Source organism: Hevea brasiliensis, chromosome 15, assembly GCF_030052815.1.
Source record: "Hevea brasiliensis isolate MT/VB/25A 57/8 chromosome 15, ASM3005281v1, whole genome shotgun sequence".
NCBI classification, from domain to species: Eukaryota; Viridiplantae; Streptophyta; class Magnoliopsida; order Malpighiales; family Euphorbiaceae; genus Hevea; species Hevea brasiliensis.
In genome coordinates, this window is record NC_079507.1 from 59,812,545 (window position 1) to 59,839,995 (window position 27,451).

At 29.9% G+C, this 27,451-nt stretch overlaps 2 protein-coding genes and 1 pseudogene across 2 annotated transcripts; 2 read left to right on the forward strand and 1 right to left on the reverse strand.

Moving 5' to 3' along the window:
• Window positions 1–893: 893 nt before the first annotated feature.
• LOC110635624 (peroxidase 5-like) lies at window positions 894–12,796 on the forward strand (annotated as a pseudogene).
• A 3,480-nt stretch (window positions 12,797–16,276) lies between these two features.
• Window positions 16,277–17,812, forward strand: LOC110635585 (lignin-forming anionic peroxidase). The gene is made up of 4 exons (XM_021784978.2): window positions 16,277–16,632; window positions 16,724–16,915; window positions 17,008–17,173; window positions 17,274–17,812. Exons 1-4 carry the CDS (start codon window positions 16,396–16,398, stop codon window positions 17,657–17,659), a joined length of 981 nt encoding a protein of 326 aa, XP_021640670.2. The 5' UTR covers window positions 16,277–16,395; the 3' UTR covers window positions 17,660–17,812.
• Window positions 17,813–22,296: 4,484 nt separating this feature from the next.
• Window positions 22,297–27,227, reverse strand: LOC110635580 (CBL-interacting protein kinase 23-like). The gene is made up of 8 exons (XM_058136069.1): window positions 26,496–27,227; window positions 24,266–24,328; window positions 23,969–24,040; window positions 23,748–23,855; window positions 23,544–23,624; window positions 23,356–23,409; window positions 23,140–23,265; window positions 22,297–22,612 (listed from the first exon to the last, which is right to left on the reverse strand). Exons 1-8 carry the CDS (start codon window positions 26,679–26,681, stop codon window positions 22,424–22,426), a joined length of 879 nt encoding a protein of 292 aa, XP_057992052.1. The 5' UTR covers window positions 26,682–27,227; the 3' UTR covers window positions 22,297–22,423.
• Between the last annotated feature and the right edge of the window lie 224 nt (window positions 27,228–27,451).

A 27,451-nucleotide genomic window follows, 5' to 3' on the forward strand; every position in this document is an offset into this window, starting at 1 on the left:
ATTGACTCAATATAGACCAAGAAAAGACCAAATACATCCTAAGTCGTGCCGAAATTCCGGCAGAGTCTCCCCTATACCTAGGACCTACCCAACCTACAAATGGGTTTAAAACACACTTTTATATCCACCAATCATACACCCACAACTCAATCATATCACACAGCCCCTCCTGGGCCCATCCAAACAGTCATCATTCACAAAATGTAAAATTACAGTTTAGTCCTTATAATTAACCATTTTTGCAAAAACTACCCAAATAAACTCTAAAAATTCTAAAACTTTGCCCCGCAGTCCTTAGCAATATTACTAGGCTAATGCAAAAAGAATCATAATTTTTTGAGCTACCACGAATATTTTATGTATTTTTAATCTCATTTAAGCACTAGAAAATTACGGAAAAGCAAGGTTCGGGTTTACCTATGCCGATTCCGATCTCAGGAACGCTCTCGGGGCATCTGACAACGGTGGGGTAGCCAAAATCCCGATCCAATTCCAAGACTTTTTCGGTAGCCGATCTGTCTGGTCGGAAATTCATAGACCTGGACAACTGTCGAATTTCCGCGAATTGAAGGTACCTACACGAAGCCCACAACACGAGGGTTAGTATATAATTTTTATAAAATTTTCTAAGCTCATTTAATGCTCGGAAAAACACTACGAAGTTCCGTGGGATCCATCGAAAAATGGTGTCGAAAAATTTTGAAATTTATATTGTCGCGAATCTCTCGACGTGTGGAGTGCTCTGATACTCTCAGTTTTCTCGTGGGGTTCACGGTTTGCGAGAAATCTAGCCCAAAAGTCAAAATGGGCTAAAACTTTTCGAACAAAAATTGGACAAACTGCTTGATGGATTTTGGTGTTCTTGGTGTCTATGGAAAGCTCTCGAGGTGTAAATGGTGTTTGACACAAGACCCGGCTTAATCAGTGGCTGGATCAACCCGATTTCGGCCGGGAAGGTGAAGCATTGCGCGCACGCAGGGGAGGCGTTCGCGTGCGTTTTTCGGCCACCTGGGACGACGGCCGGCCGTGGGGAGGCACCGGGGCGACGCGTCGGCGAGGTGGGTAGACTGGGGAGGTGGCGGCGCGGCCTGGGGATGAGGGAAGAGAGAGAAAACGAGAGGGGAAGGAGGAGAGGTCGGGCGCGCGAGGGAGAAGGAAGAAGAAAAAGAAAAGGGCCAGTCCGATTCGACCGGTCCAATCCGATCCAGTTCGATTCCGCCGGTTCGATTCAAGATACAAAATTTTGAATTTTTACTCTGCCTTGGGACCGAAAACGAGGCCCAAAAATTTCAAAAAAATTCTAGAAAACTTAGAAAAATTCGTAGAATTCAAATATATTTTTAGTTTTACCACCACCGTTCTTTTGCCAACTTGATAGTTTTCTCAACGTCCATGGCTGCTAGCAAGGAGGGATTTATGTTGGGTCAAGGGAGGAATAAGCCCCCTAAAAATTTAAAATTTTTTAAGGCATAATAGAAATATTTTCTAAAAATTAATGTTTTTTATTACTTTTATTAAATTTTTATGGAGGTGTTGGACCATTTAAATAAATTTAAAATCATCAAAATAAAGTCTAAAATAATTTTGTCCATCATATTTTTTATTAATTTAAAAATTTAGTAATTGTATTCTCATAATTTCATTTCTATTATTAGAATATTTTTCTTGTTAAAATTTGTTCACATTTGGATTAAAGGAATATATATTTTTTCATAATATTAGAAATTACAACTATATCATTTATTTTATTTAACATAAAATTTTAATTGAATTTATTTTTTATGATTATTTTGAAAGAAATAAATTTAAAATAAATTATATAGGCTTTTTAATTTCAGGCCATAAGTATATTTTAAGTTTACTAATTCATAACATTAAATATTCATTATGTTTTTAAATCGATAGCAATTCCATTTAATTTTTAATAAGTCAATTTTATTAAAAAAAAAATTAAAATAGTTGTTTTTGTCGCTATAAATATGTAGAATTATGGTTCTCGTGCCCTTTGTTCGATCAATCCTAGTGGGTTAGGCTTAGAGACACCTTTGTTGGGCTGAGGTTTGGTTTCTCTTTGCCTCGCATGGCCATTGAGTGGGAGAGGCCCGCACCTGAAGTTTGCTGCGCGGCGCTGGCGTGTGGATGCTGCTGGATCCTCTTTCGGGTTGAAGACCCGTTGTTCTCGGCCTAGTTCTTATTGATTTGGGGCTTATGGGCCTGTCTTTTTGGGCTAAGATTGCAGAGTAGAAATGAATTTTCTATTGCATTTGAACCATTTTGTTGCTATGATTGGAAATCTTATTTAAAAAAAATAAATAAATAAATTGACAACTAAAATTGCAAGAATAATAAGTCAATATGCGTTTTCTTTCCCCCCCCTTTTTAATCTGCACATTGGGAGAATTTGTCCTATTATTAATTTCACTAAAAAAATATATTGTTAATTTTAAATAAATAATTTTCAGCATCATCTAATATCTCAATATGATTTTTTAGAATTTTACTAGTCTTTTGCAAGTGTGTTTTTATCATTTTAATAAGCATTTTTTTTTTATAAATTCGCAATATTTAAAATGTAATTAGTTTTGTTTTATTTAATTTTCAATATAATTTTAAAAAGAATTATTAAAAAAACTCATAGTTAAAATTCTATTGTTATATTAAAATTTCACTGAAAATAATTATCTTAAATCATAAAACAACTATACTAATAATAATAACAAAAATAATAAAAAAATATAAGTTCTAATTTATGTGATACATGTCATCCGATAATCATTCTTTATGATATGATATAATTGTAAAAAAAAAAAAAAAGACCCTAGTTTATTTATAAAGCACTTTATTCACTTTTTTTTTTTAAAGAGCATAATAATTCTTAATATTTTCATAACTTTAAAAGAAAATTATACGTCTCCAAAATATAGTATTAACATTAATAATTATTATTAAATTTTTATTTCAAATTTTTTATGTGAATAAAAAACCAGAAATTATTTTTTAAAAAGGGGATAAGATTATATAAATAAATAAAATTTCATAAAAAAATTAAAAATGGAATTATATGCAAATAATAAATATAAATTTATTTTTATAAGTAAATAAGAGAGAAAAATTATATTTATTATGGAAATTTTATAATTAAAATAAATATTTTTTTCTTGTAAATACATAAATATTATTATATAATTGTTAATCAATACATATATCATGATTCATGTATAATTTATATAATTAATGTTAAAAATAAAATGTTTAAAAGCTTAAAATCGTCGATTATCATTATTGGTAAATATTACCCATATTATTGAGTACACAACTTTTATGGTATATATTTTGATTTTTTACTACAAATATTTTTTTAAAATTTTTTCTTTTTCAAATATATGAAATATAGAAACACTATGATAAAAACAAAAATGAAAGACAATCTCATGTATAAATGTAAAAACTACATAATTATTATATTTTTAAAAGAAATCTATATGTTATGAGCCATCATAAGTTTTATGTTTAGATATTTTTAATTTTATCTAAAAATTTAATTCTATTATTTTATTTAATATTATAAAATTAATATTAATTTTATCTAATAAACATAAATTTGCCATAGTTGAAATGAAGTATTAATATTTTATTAGTCATTTCAATAAAGTTATTTTATTTTTTTAAGAATAAGAAAATATTGTGATGTGGATAATAATAATTAAATTTTTTTTGTATTATTATTTTATAATTTTATTTTTTTAGACTTTCTTAATTTATTTAATGATAATTGTTATTAAAATAAAATTTATTTCATATAAATAAAATTGTGATTAAAATTTTAAAATTAAATTGTTATTTAAAATTCTTAAAGAAATAATATTAACTGGATATATATTTTCATCTTTTTTTAATAATAATAATAATAATAATTTTAATATCCCACATTAATGTTTTATAATTTAATTAATTATTTTATAATGATTAATTTAAAAAATAAACAATTTTATCTTACGTACATCATATTATAATATAATATCTTTTTCTCCTTATCTTTATAAATTGAATTTTATGTTGTATATTTAGTCTTTTCTTTTTTTTTTCACAAACAGCTTGTAATTTACATATACAAACACTTTTCTGTACCCAAATACATTCAATAATGAAAACAACATTTTTTACACTTTCTTTATTTTGACATATCACATAATTTATGATAAGTAATTATCATATACATAAATTACATATTAAATTTAATTACTTAAATTAAAATATTAATTTTTATAATAATAATATGAAAATTAATAAGTTTAATATATGTATATATATACCTAGTATTTTAAATTAGATTTTCAAATTATTCACTTTTGTAAGTAAATATTACAGTTAGTATTTTGATTCTCTAAAAAGTATATAAAAAAAAATTATATCATTATTGATAAAATTATGTTTCTGTTCATTATCATTGTATAAGATTTTATGCTACTTTTTTAAATATTGTAATTTTAAAATTATTCTCTTAATAAAAAAATTATTCTCTTAATAAAATAGATATTCATATTTAAATTTTAAATAAAAAAATATTATTTACATTTTTGAATAATAATACAATATTAAAATTACTAAACATAAAAATAAGTTATAATTTAAATATATCAAAATAATTTTAGATAATAATATTAGAAAAAAAATCCTAATAAACCTATAAAGTAAATTACAATAGAATTATAATAAGATTTCTAATACAAGTAAAATTATTTTTAGAATATAATTAAAATTTTCATTTATATTTTTAATTTATATTATTAATATTATTTAATATTTATAATAAAAAAATAAGGTATTATAATCCATTCAAAAGATCACCCTCTCATTTATCTATTTATCTATCTATCTATCTATTTATTTATTTATTTATCTATCTATCTATATAAATACATAAAAATAAAAGACAAGTGTAATTTTTTCTTTCCTATTTGGTAGTTTTTATAAAATTTAAATATATTTTTCATTTATTATAAAAAAAAAGGTATAAGGTCAAAATTTTCACTCATACTTGGCAATTTTTCATAAATTAAATTTGATTTATTTATTATTAACAACTCCTCAAATTTATTATAGATTTTTTTTATACATTACTTCTAAACGGATGACATTTTATACTTTCCATGTGACCTTCTTCCCTTCCATCCCCAGCTCCCATTTATATATTCTTTTACACAGCGTGAGATTGAATTTAGATATGTTGAAAGAAAAAATTTGTTTATTTTTGCTCTTTCATTATTTTCCTTTAATTTTTAAAAAATTATATTTGATCTATTATTTTTTCTTTTCTCATAACTTTTTACTGTTTAATCCCTAAATTCCCGCTCTATAAATCATTTTACGCAGCAAAAAGCTTATATATATATATATATATATATATACAAATCAATGAGATTCAGTTTAGACATGTTTAAGGAAAAAATTATAGTCCTTTTATTATTTTTCTCTAATTTCAAAATAAGTAATTTTCATAGAAAAAGCAAAGAATAAGATCAAATTTTTCACTCCTATTTGCTAACATTAATAAATGAATTTTTAATTAAAATTAATTTATTTATTACTTAACAACTCCTCAAATTTGCGGAATGACAATAGTGCACAATAGGAGCGGGGCACTCTCCACCGTTGTGCGGGGCAGATTTTTAGTGAGGAATTTTTTTTTTATTTTTTTTATTTTAATTTATTAATATATAATATAAAATTATTTATTAAAAATGAAATATAATTAGAAATTGAAATTTTATACATTATTTTAATAACATATTTATATATTTTATTAAAATTATAATATTTAAATATATAAATATATAAAAATATATTATTTTTTAATAAAAAATAATAATGTATTAATGTGCGAGGCAGGTTACGAGGTTTCGAGATGGAGAGAAGGTCTTCCCATCCTCATCCGGCACAAATCAGGGTCAGGCTAGGATCAAGAAAAATTGATCGGGTTCAGGGCACAGAGGGTCGGGTTCATACACTTTTGCCATCCCTATCAAATTACCCTTTCATTCCTATTTTAATTTTTGATATCCCTCAATTGCAATTCCTGAAAATACATTTAAGGTAAAATTCTCTTTATTTTAGTTATAATTCAATATTTGTAACTTTTTTTTCTTCCTCTTCTTAATTCCAAAAGTATTTAATTATTTCATACAAGAGAAATTAAAATGCTTCATTAATATTAAAAATAGACCAAACTCTAATTATTTAAAGGCAATTTATCATTATTTTGAAGTACCAACCAAAAAGCAAGAAAACCAAAACAAGGGGTGCTGGGGTGTGATAAAGAAGACAAAGTTTGGAATGAGATGGTTCACGCTAAGATTTCTCAAATTTTCATTTCTCTTTATGAAAATGTATTGAAGTCCATCCAATTTTAATATATAAAGGATGGAAAATTTATATTTTCTCAACTATATGGTTCAAATCATGGTCTCAATTTTAATGTTGTAAGTTCCATATCTTACTTTATTTAAGTATATTAGTTTTCTTTTATTTTAGTAATTATACTATTATTTGATAGGCTTTCTTCTACTAATTAATTTGAATATTTATCATTGAATTCAGATTAAGTTTAATCACCCGCTAAAATTTCTCATAAAGGACACAATATACACTGATGGTCAGTTGACTATTTATCAGGTGGATCAGGTTTTTCTTTCAGTAGATCTTTTCGTAGCGCCAACACCTGCACTTTCAGAGCCTGAGATGTTTATCCCGGCAAAAGCTCCTACAACTACTTTTGATGATACTTGTAACACCATGAATTTTTAAATAATTATTTTATATGTAAATTATAATATTTTACTTTATTGAATATTATGAAAACTAAATTTGAATTTTTTTTATTTTTAAAATGGGGTTTAATTTTCTTAAGACAATAAATTTCATCTATTTTTAAAAATTAATTTAAAGACCACGTGATAAATTTAAAAATATATTTGGACTCTATAACTTTTTTTGATTTTTTTTAATTTTTTTCAAATTTTTTGCATCTTGTTTTAGGTTATAGGGCAGAGTAAAAATAAAATTTCGGGTATCCTGAATCGAACTGACAGAATCGATCCGGATCAAATCGAATCGGTCTTCTTTTTCTCCCCTCCCTCTTCTTCTTGGGCGCAGACCCTCTCCTCTTTCCTCTTTGATTTCTCTCTCCTCTCTCCTCCCCATCGCCGACCACCACCACCCCTTTCTCCTCAACTCGCCGGCGCACCATCAGGGTGCCTCCCTGCCACCAGTCGACACCCCAGTTGGCTGAAAAATCACGCCAAACTTCTCCCTACACGTGCGCGACTTTCTATCTTCCCGACCAAAATCTGGTCTATCCGACCACCAATTGGATCGGGTCCAGTCTTAAAGGTGTTCTACTCCTCAAGAGCTTTCCAAAGACACAAAGAACACGAATTTTCGTTAAGCGAATTGTCCGATTTAAGTTTAGAAAGTTTTAACCTATTTTGATTTTTTTGTTAAATTTCTCCCAAACCAGGAAACCCAAAAAGATTCATAGAGTATCAGCCTGTTCTACTCGACAAGAGCTTTGCGGTAATATAAATTTCAAAACTTTCCGACACCGAAAATCTGGTGAATTCCACAGATTTTGCAGTGATTTTTCGAGCTTTAAATGAGCTTATTTAATTTTATAAAAATTTTATTCTAACTCCTAGAGTTGTGGGCTTCATGTAAGTACTTTCGTTTCTTATAAATTTTACGGACACCCGAATTTGCATTTTCGAGCCGAGCAGACAAGCTACCGGAGCCACTTTGGAAACGGGTCAGAATTATAGTCCTCACCACTATTTTTAGATGCTCCATACACATTCCAAGTGTCAGAATTGGTGTAAGTAAACCCAAACCCTAAGTTTTTTTTATTTACCTAGTATTGGGTTTAGAATAAAAATCCATAAAATATTCATGGGTGCTTAAAAAATTATGATTCCTTTTGCAATAGCCGTATAGCATTGTTAAGGACTGCAGAGTAAAATTTTATAATTTTTAGAGTTAATTTGGTTGGTTTTTGAAAAATATTAGTTTTAAGGCTTATAACTGAATTTTCTGATTTGTTTGAGTTTGCCTAGTTTAGCGGGCCCAGGATGAGCCATGTAATATTATTGAGATGTGTGATTTTAGAAGTATTATTTGAATTACTTTATAGGTTGGGTAAGTTCTAGGTACAGAAGAAACTCTACCGGATTTCTAGCATAAATTAGAGTGTGTTTGACTCTTTAAAGTCTTGTTTTGAGTTGATTATGATAAACTTGTAATATAATTATTTAGGTGAGTTGGGTCAACCTTCCTTCTTTGCCCAGCCACCATAGTAGCTTATGGTGTACTGTGATTAGATATTGATTTTATTTATAATTTCAATAGTATTATAAATCAAATGCATGCTCATGTATTCATTTATATATGTATATGTATTTAGCTAATATAAGGCACGCTTTGTGTTATATTATTATTTAATGAAATTAATGTGAGTATCACCTTAGGGTAATTTAGAGCTGTGTGCATGTGTCGACATGTTTGAGGTGTGGTACTGGATATGGGTAGGACGGGTAGATCGACTTGAGCTAGTCTCACTTGGGGCTCGATTCTTTTTGTGATAAGTCGGGGCAAGTACGGTTTTAAGTTGATATTGCTAACCCTCGCATTTGAATTATTAAGAGAAATTTCGACTCGAGTTGATCTTGCTGGCAGGCATTGGATTAAGAGAGCTATATAGGGGATCAGCTCCCATATGTATATACTCTGATGTGACATTCGAGTGTGTGAGTCTCCAAATTATTCTTTGTGCGGTTATTATTTGAGTTGGGTTGAATATGTTGATCTGTGTTGCATTTCATCTGTAGGGATGCATTAGTGCTAGATAGTTATAGAAATTGTACTTAAAATCAACATCTTACTCTATGAGTCGAATGCTCACTCCTATTTACCATATTTTTTCAGGTTACAGGAGGATTTTTTCCTTGTGATTAACCTACTTTCTTTCTTACAGGTCTATAGTTGCAGTATCCATATTTTATATTATTAATTTAAAATCTAGAACTCCACATGTGTTAGGAGTATTTTATTTAGTTTGAACTGTAAAAGATTATTTATTTTGAAATTGTAAACTTATTAATTATGCATGTGTGAATGTGTGGAATGGATGTTTGTTTTGGATGAGGGAGCTGAGCTCCCATTTGATTAAATTGATTGATTTAGGATTGTGAGGGTGAGTTGAGCTCCCAAAATAGATACATTTTGTGATTACAAGTTAGATGAATTAATAACTCCCCGTTGGATGGTCCAAGTTATAGCCGGATTCTATTTGATTGTTTTCTTGAAAATGAGCTCAAAACATAGGCTTTATAGTTGGGCTAAAAAATAATTAGGCTTACTACGGGTTTTAGGGGCCTTATGTTGACTCAAGTCCTAGTGCCGGTCTGGCCCATTGTTTGGGTCGTGACAATACTCCAGCTAATGCTTCAACTATAGCAACTATAGTGGTATCCTTTAGTGTTGCACTTATTGCAACAATTTCTTTAAAGCAATGAGTTTTGTTTTAGGACAATGATGCATACTCTTTAATGAAATGAACTAAGTTGAATCATTTTTTGTTAAATAATCTCCTTTTCCCTATCTTCTATATAAAATGTATCAATATTTTTTGAAACTTTTCTCTCACATTCAATTTTATGATTTTACTTGGTAGTTTTTTCTTTTTTTTTTTTATTGATCTACTCAATAAATATATTATGCTGTCTCTTCTTTTTCTGGGTTCAACCCAATATATAATTTAAAAAGATGCAAATAAAATTTATTGTTACTACAATTAACAAATAACCTAATTCGTCAATCAAAACCACAACCACCAAGAATTTTAAGTTTAGAAATATTTTTTCTTCAAAAATTTTAAAATTTTTCTCTATTTTTCATGTTTTGATTAAACCAGTTAATATATATTTTTTGAAATATAGAGAAATTTACTAATTTTGGAATCATAAATTTTATTTTGGTTTAGGTTTCATTGATTAATGCATGATTAATTTTACATTTAATTTAAATAATAAAGGAAATGAACAATTAAAAATTAATTTATTTACTCAAATTAAATTAAAATTGATAAAATTTCAAAAATGAACAGAATTACAAACATTCACAAAAGTATGATTTTTTTTTAAAGATTATAAAAGTTAAATACTGTATTCCTTAAATCAATAAATAAAAAATAATTAGAATCGAGATAATTTTATCTTAATGAATTTAGTAATACTTAAACGATTAATCTAAATCATGTTACAAATGAATTCAAAACAATCAAACACAAATTAACCAATACTCTTAAAATTATTAATTTTAAAAAAATGTAAGTAATTAACCTAATACACAGTAGAAGTTTTGATTATTTACTGCTTTCCAAGTCAGTATGAGAAAGATGAAGCACCACAAAGGAAGAGAGGAAATTATTCAGCAATAAATATGTCACTTTTCATTTTTCATTTATATAGTTACGTATTTCTACAATATTACTTTAGAAATGTAAATAATATTTGCATATAAAATTTCACAACACATTCAAAATATATATAACATAAAAAAAATCATCAAATATGAAATTCTTAATTATATATATTGTAATATAATTTATAATTCAATCTAATAAAAAATAATAAATATTTAATGATAATCTAAATATTATTATCACTCATTAAATAATATTCAAACTATTTATATTCAACATAATATCTAAAATAATAACTTAAAAAGGTAAAAAATATCTGTCAATATAATTATTTTTATATTTAAAAAAAGTAAATTAAATTTTTATTAATGTAAATATACACAATGCATGAACATTTTATTAATATTAAATTTATAATAAATTAAATTTAAGTAAAAATTTTTCATCAATCTATCTTTCAAAATCAATAATTACAGAATACTTACATACATAACGTGTGTGTGTGTGGAGGTTTTTAAAATTGACTAAATGCACACATTAACGAAACAAACAAAGTTTTAAAATTGATTCAGTTGTCGAATCGGTGAAAGCAGAAGGTTTAATAATTAAGATTTAACTCGAGTCGAATCTTAGTTTAATCAGTGTATTATGAAATAAATATTAATTATTTTATAAAATTAATGATTGAGAAAAAATTAATAATAATGCTTAATTATAATTACTAATTTATTTTTTTAAATAATTATTAAAATAAAATTAGTAACAGTTAAATTTAATAATTAATTAATTTTTTGAAATAATTATTAAAACAAAATTAACAATATTTTATATTGTAACTTTTTATTTCATTTAAAATTTAATTAAATATTTAGTAATTTATTATTTTGTAAAATTAATAACATTTTATATTTTAATTTTTTATTTAATTTAAAATTAAATTTAAAATAAAAAAATTTATAATAAAAATATTATGGTCTAAAATATTAATTAGTATAATACTATTTATTAAAATAATATTTACACTTTATTTAAAAATATAATATAAAACAATTGATAAAAAATAAAGTTTGATATTATATATAATAGCTATCGTTTTTTTTTTATTTTTTAGCTGTTTTATTTAATAATTTTTAATTAAAATCAGCTATAAACGATTATAAATAACATCCGGCTCAAAACGCTATTATAATTAATATCTTACCCTTAAATTTTTTAACACAATTTCACCACTTTTAATAATTAAGTTCAAACTCACCATTTTTTATATATTATTTTTTCTGTCAACCCGTGTTGTAAAAAGATCTTAAACTTTCATGTTTTATTGGCAACTAAATCCTCTTTCTTGCAGAGTTGTGATGCCTCAATCCTACTCGACGAGACTTCCTCTATCAAGAGTGAAAAGACTCAATTGCCCAACAAAAATTCTGCAAGAGTTTTTGAAGTCATTGAAAAGGCAAAATCTGAAGTAGAGAAGATATGCCCTGGTGTTGTATCCTGTGCAGATATCATTGCTGTGGCAGCAAGGGATGCAACTGAATATGTAAGTAACCCCTAGCTAGCTATATATCTTCTCAATTCATATCTATCGATAAAACCTAGGAGCCAAAACTAATGTTCATCATGTATTATATATTTTCAAAACTATCTAAGGTGGCTGGTCCATCTTATACTGTGTTGCTCGGAAGAAGAGATTCAACCACCGGAAGCAGAGCTCTAGCCAACAAGGAACTTCCTAGTTTTAAGGATGGTGTGGACAAACTTATATCTCGCTTTCAGAAAATAGGACTCAGTGCTAGGGACTTGGCTGCTTTGTCAGGTTCGAAACCATTCTAATTAATTAAAAACCCTTGATTAATTATATTGCATTAATTAGCATAACACACATTGTAGTTGTATTCTGTTAGTGCTTAACATATCCATTTCTCCAAATGCAGGTTCTCACACTCTAGGACAAGCTCAATGTGCCACATTTCGTGATAGGATATATAGCAATGGCAGTGACATAGATGCTGGATTTGCTACCACTCGCAGACGTCGTTGTCCTGCTGTTGGTGGTGACGGAAATTTGGCTCCACTTGATCTGGTCACACCCAATTCTTGGGACAGCAATTACTTCAAGAATTTGATCCAAAGGAAAGGACTTCTGGAATCAGATCAATTCTTTTTAGTGGAGGTTCCACCGATAGTATTGTCCAAGAATACAGCGAAAATCGTGCAGCTTTCAACTCAGATTTTGCATCTGCCATGATCTGGATGGGAAATTACAAGCCTCTCACTGGTTCTAAAGGACAGTTTAGGAGAATCTGCAGTGCTGTCCGTGAGTAATATGTGTTGCTTTCATTTTGCAAGATGTTAAAATTTTCCTTTTGATTTCTTGAATTTCATCTCTGATAAATTGTATACAAGTAATTAGGCGTTTCTGATGCGTTAGAGAAAGTCCATGTTCTGCACTTCAGCTCTTTGTCATCAATTTGTTCTTCTTTGTATTTCATCAAGTGTAAAATAACTGTATCTTATTTGTATGGTCATAATTATGATTCTTTTCAGTAATTGAATTTTCACTTCATGGAATAGAATGGGTGTGTTTCATTCATGACTTATCAAAAATTTCTTGCTTGGCTTGAAGTTCAAGCTTTTCAATTATCAACATTTTGCAAAGATCATACATAGCATAGATAGACGAGTCAGCTTTTTCAGGAATAAATCATATGCAGATTGTATTTGTGATCTAATTTTTGTTTTTCTTAAATGAATATTTTCTAAAATTAAAAGAATTAATTTTTTTTTTCATTTATATATTTTAAATATGAAAATTAATGAAAAAATTAAATTAAATTCTTACAAATTTTTAATTTTAAATTAATAAAAAATGTCATTCAGAATTATAAAAATAGAAATCTGTAATTACTATTGGCCAGTAAGTCGCTGCAATGAAAGAACTAGAGCAAGTTCCATAGAGGAATTGGAATTGGCCAGTAAGTTGCCAGTTAGATAGCTATTCAGGAGCCGATGACAAATAATTGATTATAATTTATTTATATTAAGTATTTGATAAAATTATATTTAATTATTATTATAACATATAAAATGATTAATAAAAATATATTTGTAGTTTATATTATCATTAAAATAAATATATAATTATTAATTTATTATATTTTATTATTGAAATCAATATATATATATATATTTTATAGACAAAATAATTTTAATAAAAAATGAAAAATACTACAAAATTCCAACCAATGGGTTTTTTTCATTTTACCCAACTTAAATACACCAGTAAACCTAACCAAAATAGAGATACAACGGGCATCAAGAATATATAATCATTAATATCATTTATTTAAAGTAATACAGTGTACAAATGTGCTTAAAATATAAGCACCTGAGACTGGGAGAGCACCAAGCCACCAGTAACGACGGTGAAGGCGATCAACACCACACATAGGCTCTCTGCTTGAAGATTTGAGCAAGAATGCTGGAATCATAAATAAACGATGTGATCAGAAGACTGCAGGGATAAGAAGAAGACGTGTAGCAACCAACGTGGCAATGGGTGTAGAGCGGAGATGGAGAGCCCAGCCTTACAAAAGCCCAGTAATATCCCACTTCCTTCAGCTTAACCATTTGTGACCAAAGGTATAGTCGCATAGAAAGTGCCTAAATAATTATCTTTTCTTGTTTTTGGCCTTTGAAAAATACATTTTATTTTATTAAAAAGTGAAAAGTTTGATTTTCATTCAAAATTAGACTAAATCGATCAAATTGATAAAACTGAATTTTTATTTGATTCAAAATAATTCTATTTAAATTTAAAATTTCTTAGTTTCATCACAATTTAATTTCTATTTGAACACATATCAAATCACAATTTAATTTCTGTTTAAACACGTATCAAATCATATCTAATAGCATGTAGCTTAGAGATGATGCTTTAAGTTTCTATAATTCCAGGGCAATGATATATGGCAAGTTAATTTTTTCAATCAGTATTTGGTTGTAATTAATTCTACGAAGTTGTTTGGTTAAGGTAAGTTCACTAAAAAAATTTATGTTTTTAAGAAATTAATAAATTTAATTTATTTGATCGACATTTTATTTTAATGACACTTTCTTTACTTTGTAGAAAGTAATTTATTTACCTAATGGAGTAAGTTCCTTCTTGAAAAGTAAACTTGTTAGAAAGTATGAAACTTAAACAAAATAAAATCTAAATTTGAGAAAAGATGTGATTTATAATGAATTTAAAATATAATATATATGATGTGACTCATATATAAAATAGGTTGAATTCATATATTTGTATTTCAGGTGTATGATGAATGAGTTTAAATAATTTTTTTTAACTAATTATTAAACTTATGTATATGTATAATTAATTTTTTTTTAACTTGAAATTTGTTATTCATGACTGATATGATCAATGCCATGCAGCTTTTGCATGGCATAAAAAATTTCATCGAAATCTTTTGAAAGATCCTGATTTGCAGGATTGGTATAATGCTGTAAAAAAATTTTTATATTATTAAAAATAGATTTAAGGGGAAAGGAGAAAAAACTCCAAGATTAAGCCTCTGTTAACAAGTAAAATCCAATTTCCCAAACCAAGAGCTCAAAATCCTCTTAACCAAAACAGCAATTGAACTCAGGAATACATTTCCAAAAATTGCTATGCATTCATTTTTTCAGACTAGAATTGGTTCTTGAGAGAAGCTTGCACACTTGTCTCGTAGCTCATCACCCACGAAAAGGCCTCTGTAGCCAATTATCTTTGACAGATTCATGCCAAGAGTTTCACCATCCAAATCAAGAATCATTCCATCCTAAGCATAATGCCGAAGAGAGCTATTGACCAACAGATGCAACATGTGAACCTGTAAAGACCCCAACCCACATGTCAACAGAACTTTTAATTGAAGGTGGACAGCCTGAAATGCACGGCATCAGGCAATGAGATGGATTGGAATCCTATGCCTTAGCTAAAGATTATCACTACCGATGCAAAATCCATCAGCCCTTACTGAGTGATTGATATTTTGATATTATAATTATAAAAAACTTTTATAAATTTTATTTTAATTACTAATTATTGATTACCATGAACCTCTGATTCTGACTTTTCGCATAGTGTAGTAATAAACTAATAATTAAAAAAAAATGAAAAAAGAAAAGTCTGGGCTGCCATGGTTGCCGAGTCATGAAGGCCATGCAAGCTCCAAGCGGTCCACAACACCTTTAATTTTATTTGACCATCAACATGATTAGATTTCACACAGTATCAAAGCATTATTTGCTAAGTGTTTAGGTAAATTAGTGGGAGTAATGCCAAATTATCTTAACTTAATTAATTACTACTGGCTCAATTATACCTACTAGCTAATTTCCCTTTTAATTATAACTGATTTGTTTTTTTTTTTTAATTTGATTTATTATAAATTTAAAATATAATATATATAAAATAAATTTTTTATATAAAAAATTACTTAAATTTAATTTATCATAAATTTTAAAAATAATATAATTTATATGTTTATATTTAAAATTTAAATAATTTTTTTATAAAATTAAATAAATTTCACGTCATGATAACTATGAATAGATAAAATTTTCCCCCGTTCAATCATTTAATTAACATACCTTCGACCACAATGGCACACAAGCCCATGAGCAAGTGGGAGAATAGGAGCCGGTCATAATAAAGAAAGATGACAGCGGCTGCGCGCGGTGGCTCAAAATAGAGACCTAGACAAACCCTGATGCGCTGACCTTTTCCTCTATATAAGGTAGTCACCCTCGTATAATTTCTTCATCTATTGTATCATTTCTTGATTCTTTTGTTAGTGTTCGTAGCCTTTCAAAAGCTGTTCCATTTGTTTAAAGACTTGTGTAGCTTGTTCTTGATCTTGAGAAAACAAAAGAAAATGGCAACTTCAATTCATTATAATATTTTGACATCTCCTGCAAAAGCAGCAGCCTTCATGTTTGTGTTGCTGCTCTTGCACACCGCTTGCAAGGCTCAACTCACCTCTACATTTTACAAAAATTCTTGTCCAAATGCACTCAGTACCATCCGCACTTCCATAAGGAATTCAATTGCAGCAGAACGAAGAATGGCAGCTTCTCTCATTCGCCTACACTTCCACGATTGCTTTGTTCAGGTATTATATATCGGTCTCTTTTCTCCTGCCATATACGTATGACTAATATATTATTCTATGAGCATTGCTTCATGAATTCTTGAACTTGCAGGGTTGTGATGCCTCAATCTTACTCGAAGAGACTCCATCTATCGAGAGTGAACAGACGGCAGTTCCCAATAAAGATTCCGCCAGAGGCTATCGAGTCATTGAAAAAGCAAAATCTGAAGTAGAGAAGATATGCCCTGGAGTGGTATCTTGTGCAGATATCCTCGCTGTAGCTGCAAGAGATGCATCCGCATATGTAAGCATATTCAATATAACTTGTTTCAGATGTCACTCTTCTCAAGTTCTAGTTTATTAATTTTTTTTTTCACATTTTTCAAAAAATATCAGGTGGGAGGTCCATCTTGGACAGTGATGCTTGGAAGAAGAGACTCAACTACTGCTAGTAGAACACTAGCCAATAGTGAACTGCCAAGTTTTACAGATGGCCTGGACAGACTTATATCTCGCTTTCAAAGTAAAGGCCTCAGTGCAAGGGATATGGTTGCCTTGTCAGGTATATCCTTATCTAACAAGCAACAAGCCTTTTAAGTGACAGCAAAATAATTCTTGGCTTATAGCATTTATGCTAAAGTATTTTTCATTTCCTGTTGCAGGTTCTCATACTCTAGGTCAAGCTCAATGCGTTACATTCCGCGATAGGATATACAACAATGTCACTATTGACGCTGGATTTGCTAGCACTCGCCGGCGTGGCTGTCCAGCTGTTGGCGGTGATTCAAATTTGGCTCCCCTTGATTTGGTCACACCCAATTCTTTTGACAACAATTATTTCAAGAATCTAATACAAAGGAAAGGTCTTCTCGAATCTGATCAAATTCTTTTTAGTGGAGGTTCAACAGACGGTATTGTCTCAGAATATAGCAGAAGTCGCGCAGCTTTTAGCTCTGACTTTGCTTCTGCCATGATCAAAATGGGAAATATTGAGCCTCTCACAGGAACCGCTGGGGAAATAAGGAGGATTTGCAGTGCTGTGAACTAGTTTTATGTTCTTCTCGACCAATTTGTTCATTCTTTATAATTTGCACCAAGTGTAAAACAAATGTGTGTCATTCTTTTACTCATTTCCGCTTGTAATTCATTTCATTAATTGTATTTTTCCATGTTGAATATTTAAAATTATATTGTTATTTAATCTTTAGACGCATATATGTTTTTTTTTTTTTTTTTTTTATCAAAGATAAAATTCATTGATGAGTAAGTTCAATACAAGTCCAGTCCTTCAAGACAAGCCGAACATTCAAAATTTAAAACTGAGTGTTCCTTATTGTTAGTTCATATATTTTCTTTATATTCTATTATAGAGTAACCTAACATTCAATTAATAAAATATCACATATTATTTGATCCTAAAATAGTAACATTGATTGAAATTGTACCTTCTAGACACTGCATATATCATAGCAGCGCCAGCAAGGGATGCGTCTGAATATGTAAGCATATCTAATCTGTTTTCTTTCTCAATTTATATATCTAGCAACAGAACCATTCACGATATATTTCCATAAATATCAGGTGGATAGTGAAGCTTGGAGGATGAGACTCCACTACAGCAAGTCGAAACTTTAGCCAACAGAAAACTGCCATGTTCTCGCTTTCAGAGTAAAAGCCTTACTGCAACAGACATGGTTGCTTTGTCAGGTTGGACCTGAATTTAGGTATCAATTAATTACATATTATCTTTAGTCAATTTGCTATTTTATGCTGAGAATGCTAAATAATTCTTGAAATCCAGGTTCCCACACTCGTGAGCGAGCTCAGTCCTTTACGTTTTGGGATGGAGCATACTGCAATGGCACCAATATTGATGCTGGATTTGCAAGCTATCAACAGCGTCGCTTTCCAACTATTGGTGGCGATACAACTTTGGCTCCACTTGATTTGGTCACACCCAATTCTTTTGGCAATAATTACTTCAAGAATTTAGTGCAAAAGAAAGGTCTTCTTGAAGCAGAACAAGTCCTATTTAGTGGAGGTTCCACTGACAACATTATCCCATAACATAGCAAGAGCCCTACAACTTAGCTCCGACTTTGCTTCTGCCATGATCAAAATGGGAGACACTGATCCTCTCACTGGATCTGCCGGGGAGATACGGAGGATCTGCAGTGCTGTCTACTAGCTTATATATATTATAGATAGATTATACATAAATAGATAAATAAAAAATAAATAAAATGTAGGCCAGTAAACTATTTGCAATCAATAATTACCTCTAGCAATAACATTAAATTAATTAGAAAAGATGACGAAGATATATTTGCACTCCTACCTGCTTGCACAAAAAGAAAATCTCTAAACATACTAAAATTTTTAAGAGAATACGCAGGGATGAAACCATGGAAAATGATGAGGGAGGGAAAGGGAGAGCGCTTCTTCGCAAATCAGAATATATTTATCTATTTTCTCCCAAGGTATGAAGAATGCTTCAAGCTAAGCCAAGGCAAACATGACTAAGTTCTTGATAACAAAGTTCCAGCTAAGGCAAAATAAAACAGAAGTTTGATCCTTTTTGGAACAATATGTATCAACACTACGAGCTAGATAACAATATCTTTGAATAATCCATATGGAGAAGAGCTGCCCTACGGCTCTACGCAACTCATGCCAGTACCACAGCAGCACCTGAATGAAAAAGAAACCCAGAATAAATTTTCTCGATTGTCCATGCACAGTATTAGGGTGGAGCAAAAGCATCTAGGAAAAGAAAATAATAAATGGTAGTGAAACACAACATTATGTCGTCTTTAACCTTTCAAAAGGTTTATTTAAGCCAATTTTCTTCACTAATGGTCCTAAAAACTTTTCCTCGCTTTTTGATGTCACATAAAAGGTCAAATATCAATCAAGTTACACATCCGTTGGCAGGTTGATATAGTGTTGTAAAAATATAGTCTACTACTAAGTTTCTGCACAAACTTCCAATTGCATTAAAGTCTAATTGTAACAATTACCACATGCAAAACATGCAAAATTAAGTGCCCACTGCCCAGAACCCCAGTTTTCAGCCCCATTTCTGCCTATGCATAAAATTTGTTGTATGGATATGTAAAAAAATGCACATAAAACTGTTAACAGATACTCACCATTTATCTGCACCTTTTCTTCTTCCTTTTCTTATTCAACTGTCTTCCAAACAATATCTTTTAGTCCAGTTGACAGGTTCTTGTAGAACTGCAAGTCAAGCCAATTGATTTCAAAATTAGAGCTGATAATATTAGAAGAATGTGATTTTGTCTCTTCAAAAAATGAAAAATATTCCACAAAAAAGGATTAATTAAACAAACATGTTAGGCTAGAGACGATTCTTTTTGTCTGGCCCACTCAATCCATCCAGGAAGACCAGATAATCAAAGAGTAAACTTTGGCTGATTGTTCAAGAATCAAGAGCATACATAGCCCAGAAAGCCTATAAATCATTTTGCATCTTATTCAACTCAGCATGGTAACATATTTATAGCTTATTAGTCTTTTGTTTTCTCTTCTTAAAAACAACAACAAAAATCTAGCGGACATGATCTAGCTACACCGGCAGTCACCTAATTGATGTCAAAGCACGGTTTCTTTTATATTTAACATATTCTTGTATCTCCTTTAATCAGATGCCACTCAAGCCCAACATTGTAATACCTACCTTGTGAAATTCTAGGGTATCTCCACCAGATTTGCGAAGCTCAACCATATAAAAAGAGGGTGCCACCTCAAAGATCTGGAGGAAAAAAAAATAAAATAAAAGAGAGAATGTTTAAAAGAATAATCTTAATGCGATAAAAAAACCATTTGCCATCACAGATCATCCTCAAGACATACTTCTGTTGCAATAGATAAATGACCCTTACGCCCACTCTTCTCTCCTTGAAGCTTCATCTGAGATTAGAAACAGAAGAATGGCTCAGAATTAAAAATCTAACAGTTGAGCCATGAGAAAACAGCTCAATTTCTGAACATATTCAGTTTCTTCTCAATTTCATCTTACTGTACACCAACTAAAAAGCATCACACAACTAATGGTTATCAAGCTCTTACTGTAAACAGTTCACTTTCATGAAAACAAGCATTAAAACAATAAAGATAGCGATCACCTTCCACTTCCATTCACCTAAATCCTATCTTTGGGTGCTAAGAAATAACTCCTATAGCAAATGGATCTGCCAATAATAATAGATTAATAAAAAGAATTTCTTTAGACCACATTAACTGGGATCCACTTCTAAGGGATTCTTCAGTGGCAGTATGATGCAGAAAATGCTACAGCAGAACCAAGAGGAAGGGAAAAGAAGAGCCAAAGGGTATATTCTAGAAGAAGCAAAAAAGATACAAAAAGGACAGGAAGAGAGCCAGCTCAGCTCCATTCTGTTAGAGTAATTTCTGAAGGCATGAGAAAAAGCAGCAAGGGTAGTTTTAAATAGGAAAGGATTAGCTGAGAGAGCGGATGATCTGAATTGTAATGTTTCTTCCAGCTATCTTTTAGCCTGGGGGCAGTATTATTAGTTCCTTACTGCTGGGGTCTAAGAGAGATCTTAGTGTTTTGTATCCACCTGGATCCATTTGGGTATTTTGAATAAAATCTAAATCTTCTTCCTGCTATCATTCCTTGTTCTGTTTTTTCGTGTAATTTCTGGTTCTGAGTTTTCCTTTATCTATCACAGTACCTGCAAGAAATGTCAGCAATTCTTTTGACACTTGAGCACATCCATTAACAGTCAACATCAGAGGCTCATGTGAGGGAAATGTATGAACTGTCAACAGTTTTATTATTTTATGTATGGCACTATTATTTAGGGACTCCATTGCAAAAAGAATAAAGTTCAAGGCAAAAATCCAGACTCATGCCCTAGATAATCCATCTAAGTCATCATTAGTAAGATTTCAAAGAGAATATAATGAAACCTTGAAGTTATTTTTCTTGACTTCAAAACCCAGAGGCATCACAGCTTCTTCAATTTTTGAGATTATTTCATTAGCTGAACATTTGGATGTAAATCTAGTTTCCCGTTTTACAAGTCCCTGGTCAACAAAGGAAAAGAAAACTCTGTTAAGTTTGTTTTCATGAATACCTCAGATAATGACTACATATACAAAAATGTATGGCTCATCAATCTATTGAATTATTGAGTAACATGCACTATGAGGCACAACAGTTCATAGGCTGTTCGGTCCAGCAAATAATTGGATTTTCTATTTCTTTTTCTTATTGGAACAGATGGGGGATGTGGGGTTACAAATAAATATTAGCTCTCACAACAGGCATATGATTTACAACATGCTTAAATTTCAAATCTACTGATCAATGGGCATTAGAACAATCTGCATACTTTGTCAAAAATTGAGACCATTTCAAAATCTGCTTGTATTAAAAAATTTTAAAAACAAAAAAGAAAGAAGAAATCAGCACAAGATATACCATTTGTTTCTCAAAAAGACTACTTAGGTTGAGACCCTGAGACGTAGAGATAAGTTCAAACGCGTTCATAGTTATAGGTGCTGCAGGCCCTGTTGGAGCATCTTGCCTCTCCACAACAAGGTTATGGCAATCCTGTTGACCGAGAGAAAAATCAAGCACATATCAGGAGCAAAATAAAAAGATACAAAACCAAAACCCAACAATCTTACCCCTGATTCATTGAAGAAAGAGCTCACATCATCAAGATTAACTTCAGCTTGTTCAAAAATAGGCGGCTTATATCCTTTCTTAAGCCACTCAGTTTCAATTAACTCAGCAATAGTAATACGCTGTTGCATTCCATTAGCATGCATCATAATTCAGTGATGCATTCTTTCCGTAAATTAAGAGACACACAAATGCATACACATATATATAAGAGAATGAGCAAGGGGAGCATACTGTCAAAGGATTAGGATCCAGAATTCTTTTGATAAGTTTCTTTGCACTTGATGAGAACCATGGAGGACATGTGAAGTCAGCCTTAAATATCTGTAATCACATAGGAACCATATAATAAAATTAAATCATGGTAAGAACAGAGCATACATGCACATAGGTTCCCAATTCCCAACTTTGATCAGTTCCCATTTTACAATACCAGAGAATAAGATATGAACCTGCCAGTTACTCTCCCATTGCTATTTCAATAATGAACAGCCGGTAAGAACTTTATAACAAAGTATACTAGACAAGTGATCAGAACAACCAGCTTGTGATCGGCTAATTTGGAAGCTCTCTCAAGTTCATTTGTACAATTAATGTGCCAACTTCAGTAGATCTTTTACGCTATTATTTTCTAAGAAAAACTTGTCTATGCAAGTCATGCACAAACCAAAATTTTCTAAGTTAAAGATATCAAAGCAGACATCATCAAGTGAAAATTTACTCTTGCTTTTGACGCTAAGATATAACTATAAATCTTTTACATACTTCAGTTGAGTTCTCTCAAAAGCTTGTGTGTGCAAACACATGCACACTGCACATGTAAAGCAGCAAGGAATGATGGAACTAGTCACCTTTTTATAGAGAGCCATAAGGTTGGATTCTTCAAAAGGCAAGTAACCAGCCATTAAGACAAAAAGAATCACACCACATGACCATAAATCTGCCTTAGCTCCATCATAGCCTTTATTATTTATAACCTAGAAAAATGAAGCACCAATTAATATGGAAAAAGAGAATAAAGAGTAGATACGACAAGAAAGAAAGATTTGCCAAAAAAACTAGCAGACCTCAGGAGCAACATAATTTGGTGTTCCACATGTTGTGTGAAGTAACCCATCTTCCTAAATCACAAATGGAAAATAATTAGTTATGCATTTTTGTAAGAAAAATGCTCATGCATGCCGCCTTGCCACTTTCTGTTACATAATGATAAATCAATGGCAAATTATCTAGGCCGTGAAGTCTTCACACTTACTCGAATTTGTTGAGGTAGGGCACTTAATCCAAAATCTGAAACTTTAAGAACTCCTCTAGCATCCAGAAGCAGATTTTCAGGCTGCGATTCAAAACCACAATAAAATTATAATATTACATAACAAAAAGCTTTGAAAACTCTACTGAAGAAATTCCAAGGATGAACATCAATAGCAAATTTGAAATAAAAAGTCAAATCTTAAACCTTTAGGTCTCTATGGTGCACGCCTCTGCTATGACAGTAATCTACAGCATTGATAAGCTGCTGAAAATACTTTCTTGCTTCATCCTCTTTCAACCTCCCTCTACTCGCCTGACTCAAGGAAATTACACAAAAAGAAAAAGAAAAAAAAAAGTAAGGACATAGAGTTGTTAAACACTCTGTACAACAATTTTGAAGTTTTGACACATCACATATCTGCTTACAATTTTCTCAAAAAGTTCACCGCCAATAATAAATTCCAAAACAATGTATATTTTTGTCTTGCTTGCCATCACCTACAACAACAATACCACTGGAAGTCAGTTATATGACCAAATAACATAAAATGTTAACATTTGGATTAGTAGCGTAAAATTAAGGCCTATAAGGTGGATGACAAAAAAAAAATGTGAACCTTTTAAGTGAAAATGCACAAGGAATAACAACCAAATCAGAGTCTACGCTATTACAACAAATAACAAGGGTTCAAAAGAACTGAAAAATGTAAATTGCCTTCAAACCTCATACATACGGATCACATTTGGGTGTCTAATTAGTTTCATTGTTGAAATTTCATGTTTAATCTGCAAAAGGGAAAACAAGAAAAAAGAAATGACAATTGTTAAGCTAAAAAAGGAATGATGCTAATAACAAAACAGATCATATATCATTAGTATGGTAGAACACATTATAATATTCAATACATAGAAACTAAGGATACATTTGGTTAGTAAGCTAAAGTTGCCATTTTGTTCTCTCTCTCTCTCTCTTCCTTTTTTTTTTTTATTGTATTTGACAATATAAAAAATGAATCACAGATTTTGCTTACTACAGTACTTGTGTAGCTTAACCAAAAAAAAATTACTTTTTTTCTCAAAAGAAGCAAATTAATAGAACAAATTTAGATCTCAAAGTAAAGAACTTTTATTTTTCCTTCCCAGTCAAATTGAAGAGTAATTACTATCTAGTCTTGTACTTTAAAAAAAAAATACACTATTTAGTTTCTATATTTTGCTTCCATTAAACTGTTTAACTGTTTAGTCCCTGCGTCAATTCTTTCATTGGTCAATATTGGTCAATTTATATTTAGTCCCTTTATTTTAGTGAAACTAATTAATTAGTTCTTATATTTTAAAAAAATATATTAGTTAGTCCCTATAATTTGACTCAGTTAAATACTTACTCTAATAATTATTTTTTATACTTAAATTACCCTAATCTTCTTCTTCTTCTTTCTTTCTTATCCTACCTTATTTCTCTTTCTATGTTTTTTTTTTCCTTTACACCTTTTTCCCTTTATTATCTCTTTGTTTTCATTTATTGATAAAAATGGTACAAATTATCTATACAAAAAAATTTAATCAGTTTCCTTAATTTCTAAATAATGAAGGAAAATTATTTATCTTCTTCTTCTTCTTTCTTTCTTATCCTACCTTATTTCTCTTTCTATGTTTTTTTTTTCCTTTACACCTTTTTCCCTTTATTATCTCTTTGTTTTCATTTATTGATAAAAATGGTACAAATTATCTATACAAAAAAATTTAATCAGTTTCCTTAATTTCTAAATAATGAAGGAAAATTATTTCTAAGTAAAGAAAACATAAAATAATGTCCAAAGAATTTGAAAATTAAAAAAAAAAAAGTGAATTCAAATTTTATCTACATGTAGCAAAATTTTTATTTTTATCATAGAATATATTTTTAAAATATATGGACCAACTAATTAGTTTAATTAGTAGTGTTTTCAAAATATAAATATTAACTAATTAATTTTCTTAAAATAAAAAGACTAAATAGTATTTTAAATAATATTAATAATGAAAAATTTGATAGAGGGACTAAATAATTTAACGGAGTTAAAACACAATACTAAATAGACTAAATAGCATATTTTTTACCAATTAGTTAGTTTTATTAAATTTATGAACTAAATAGTATTTTTTCCTAAATAATAAAAATAAAAATTAAAAAAAAAAGGAAACAATAGGCTAACCTAAAAAGAAGTAAACAATCAATGGTAACACAAGTCTAGCCTAGTAAGTAAGGTGAGCATTCGGTTCAAACCGAATCGAATCGAACTGAACAGAATTAAATCATGAAAATCGAATTACATATTTTAGAAACCGAATAGAATCGAAATTGATGAAAAATCGAATCGAACCAAATCGCTCTATTTTGATTCGGTTCGATTCAAATCGATCGGTTTTATTTTTTAATTTAGACTTTATTTTCAAGTTATTTGGTCTAATTTTAACCTTAGTTTGAACGTAATAACCGTTAATCAATAAAATTAAATAATTTATATATATAATTACATATAATTTATAAATTCCTCATAAAAATAAATCAATTTAAAAATTAATAAACTTGTTCAGTTCGATTCGGTTTAATAAATTTTTTTCTCTTTAAAACTGAATCAAACCAAAATAATCGAAATTTTATAATATAAAATCAAACCGAATCGAATTATATTAAAAATCAAACTAAATTATCAAATTAAGGTGGTTCAGTTCGATTTATTCAGTTTGAACTGAATAATGCTCACTCTGCTAGCAAGTAAATTAATAAACTATCCTCCATAATTGCAAAACGACGATTCTGCCTCGTCAATTTGACTTTTCCCTTTTTTCCCCAGTTCATTTTCTCGACAACCAAACACTATCAACAAAATCATTGATAAAGAAGTAAAACACAACTATCAACAAAATCATTGAAAAAGAAGTAAGATACATATTACAAATTAATCGATACCTGACTAATCATTTTATGCTTGAGAATCTTCTCTTTATCGAGAATCTTAATCGCCACATTCTCTCCGGTCTCTGTATTCCTAGCAAACTTCACCTTGCCAAATGTCCCTTCACCAAGCGTCCTTCCCAGCTCGTACATCCCCACGCGCGTCCTACTGCCAGTCGCAGCACTCCCTCGAGACTTCATCCTCCCCTACAGATTCCAAATTCTCGGTCACTCTCACTTTTTCTACCTAGAAATGCAATTCCCTTCGATTAAATATTTCAAATTGCAAAATGCAAATCCTCCGTCTCTCTCTGTCCCTAGAGATTGTGCATCAAGACCTCTTCTTCTTGCAGGGTTGCCACACCTGAGACTTTGCCACCCTCATTTTCTTCGAATTAAAGCAAAAAACGAAAACTAGCTATAGAAAGTAAGTACTTTACGAAGATCAAGCTTCAAACAAACGAAGAAAGAAAAAGATTCCTTACAAATCTCGACAACGAAGGGAAGTGTATCGAGAAATGAAGGGAAGCAAAAAAGGATGGTGGCATCATATAAGAACCCATAGATTTTCACGTAAAGGAACTAGAAAAGACGCACAGCTTTTTTCATGCAAGCAGCAATTGAGTAAAGAATCTGAGAGCTTAACCTATGGGGTGGGGAAGAGCACTGTTTGGTGGTTGGTGAGGGAAGGCTTTATTTGGAGCTTATTCACCTCGGAATTTTCTATATGGCAAGTAATATGCGACACAAAACATGCATTTCGCATCGATGAATTACATATCTATTTTAAGATCACAATTGAGTATAACATTCTTTGATGCTCGATCTAATCGAAGTTTGACGGATTTAAATCTAATTTATATTTTTAATAAAATTGTTTTTATATGTTAATTATATTTTTTATTTATTAAAAATAAAATTAAAATTAAAATTTTCATATTTTTCAATTAATTATACTAATTTATCATTAT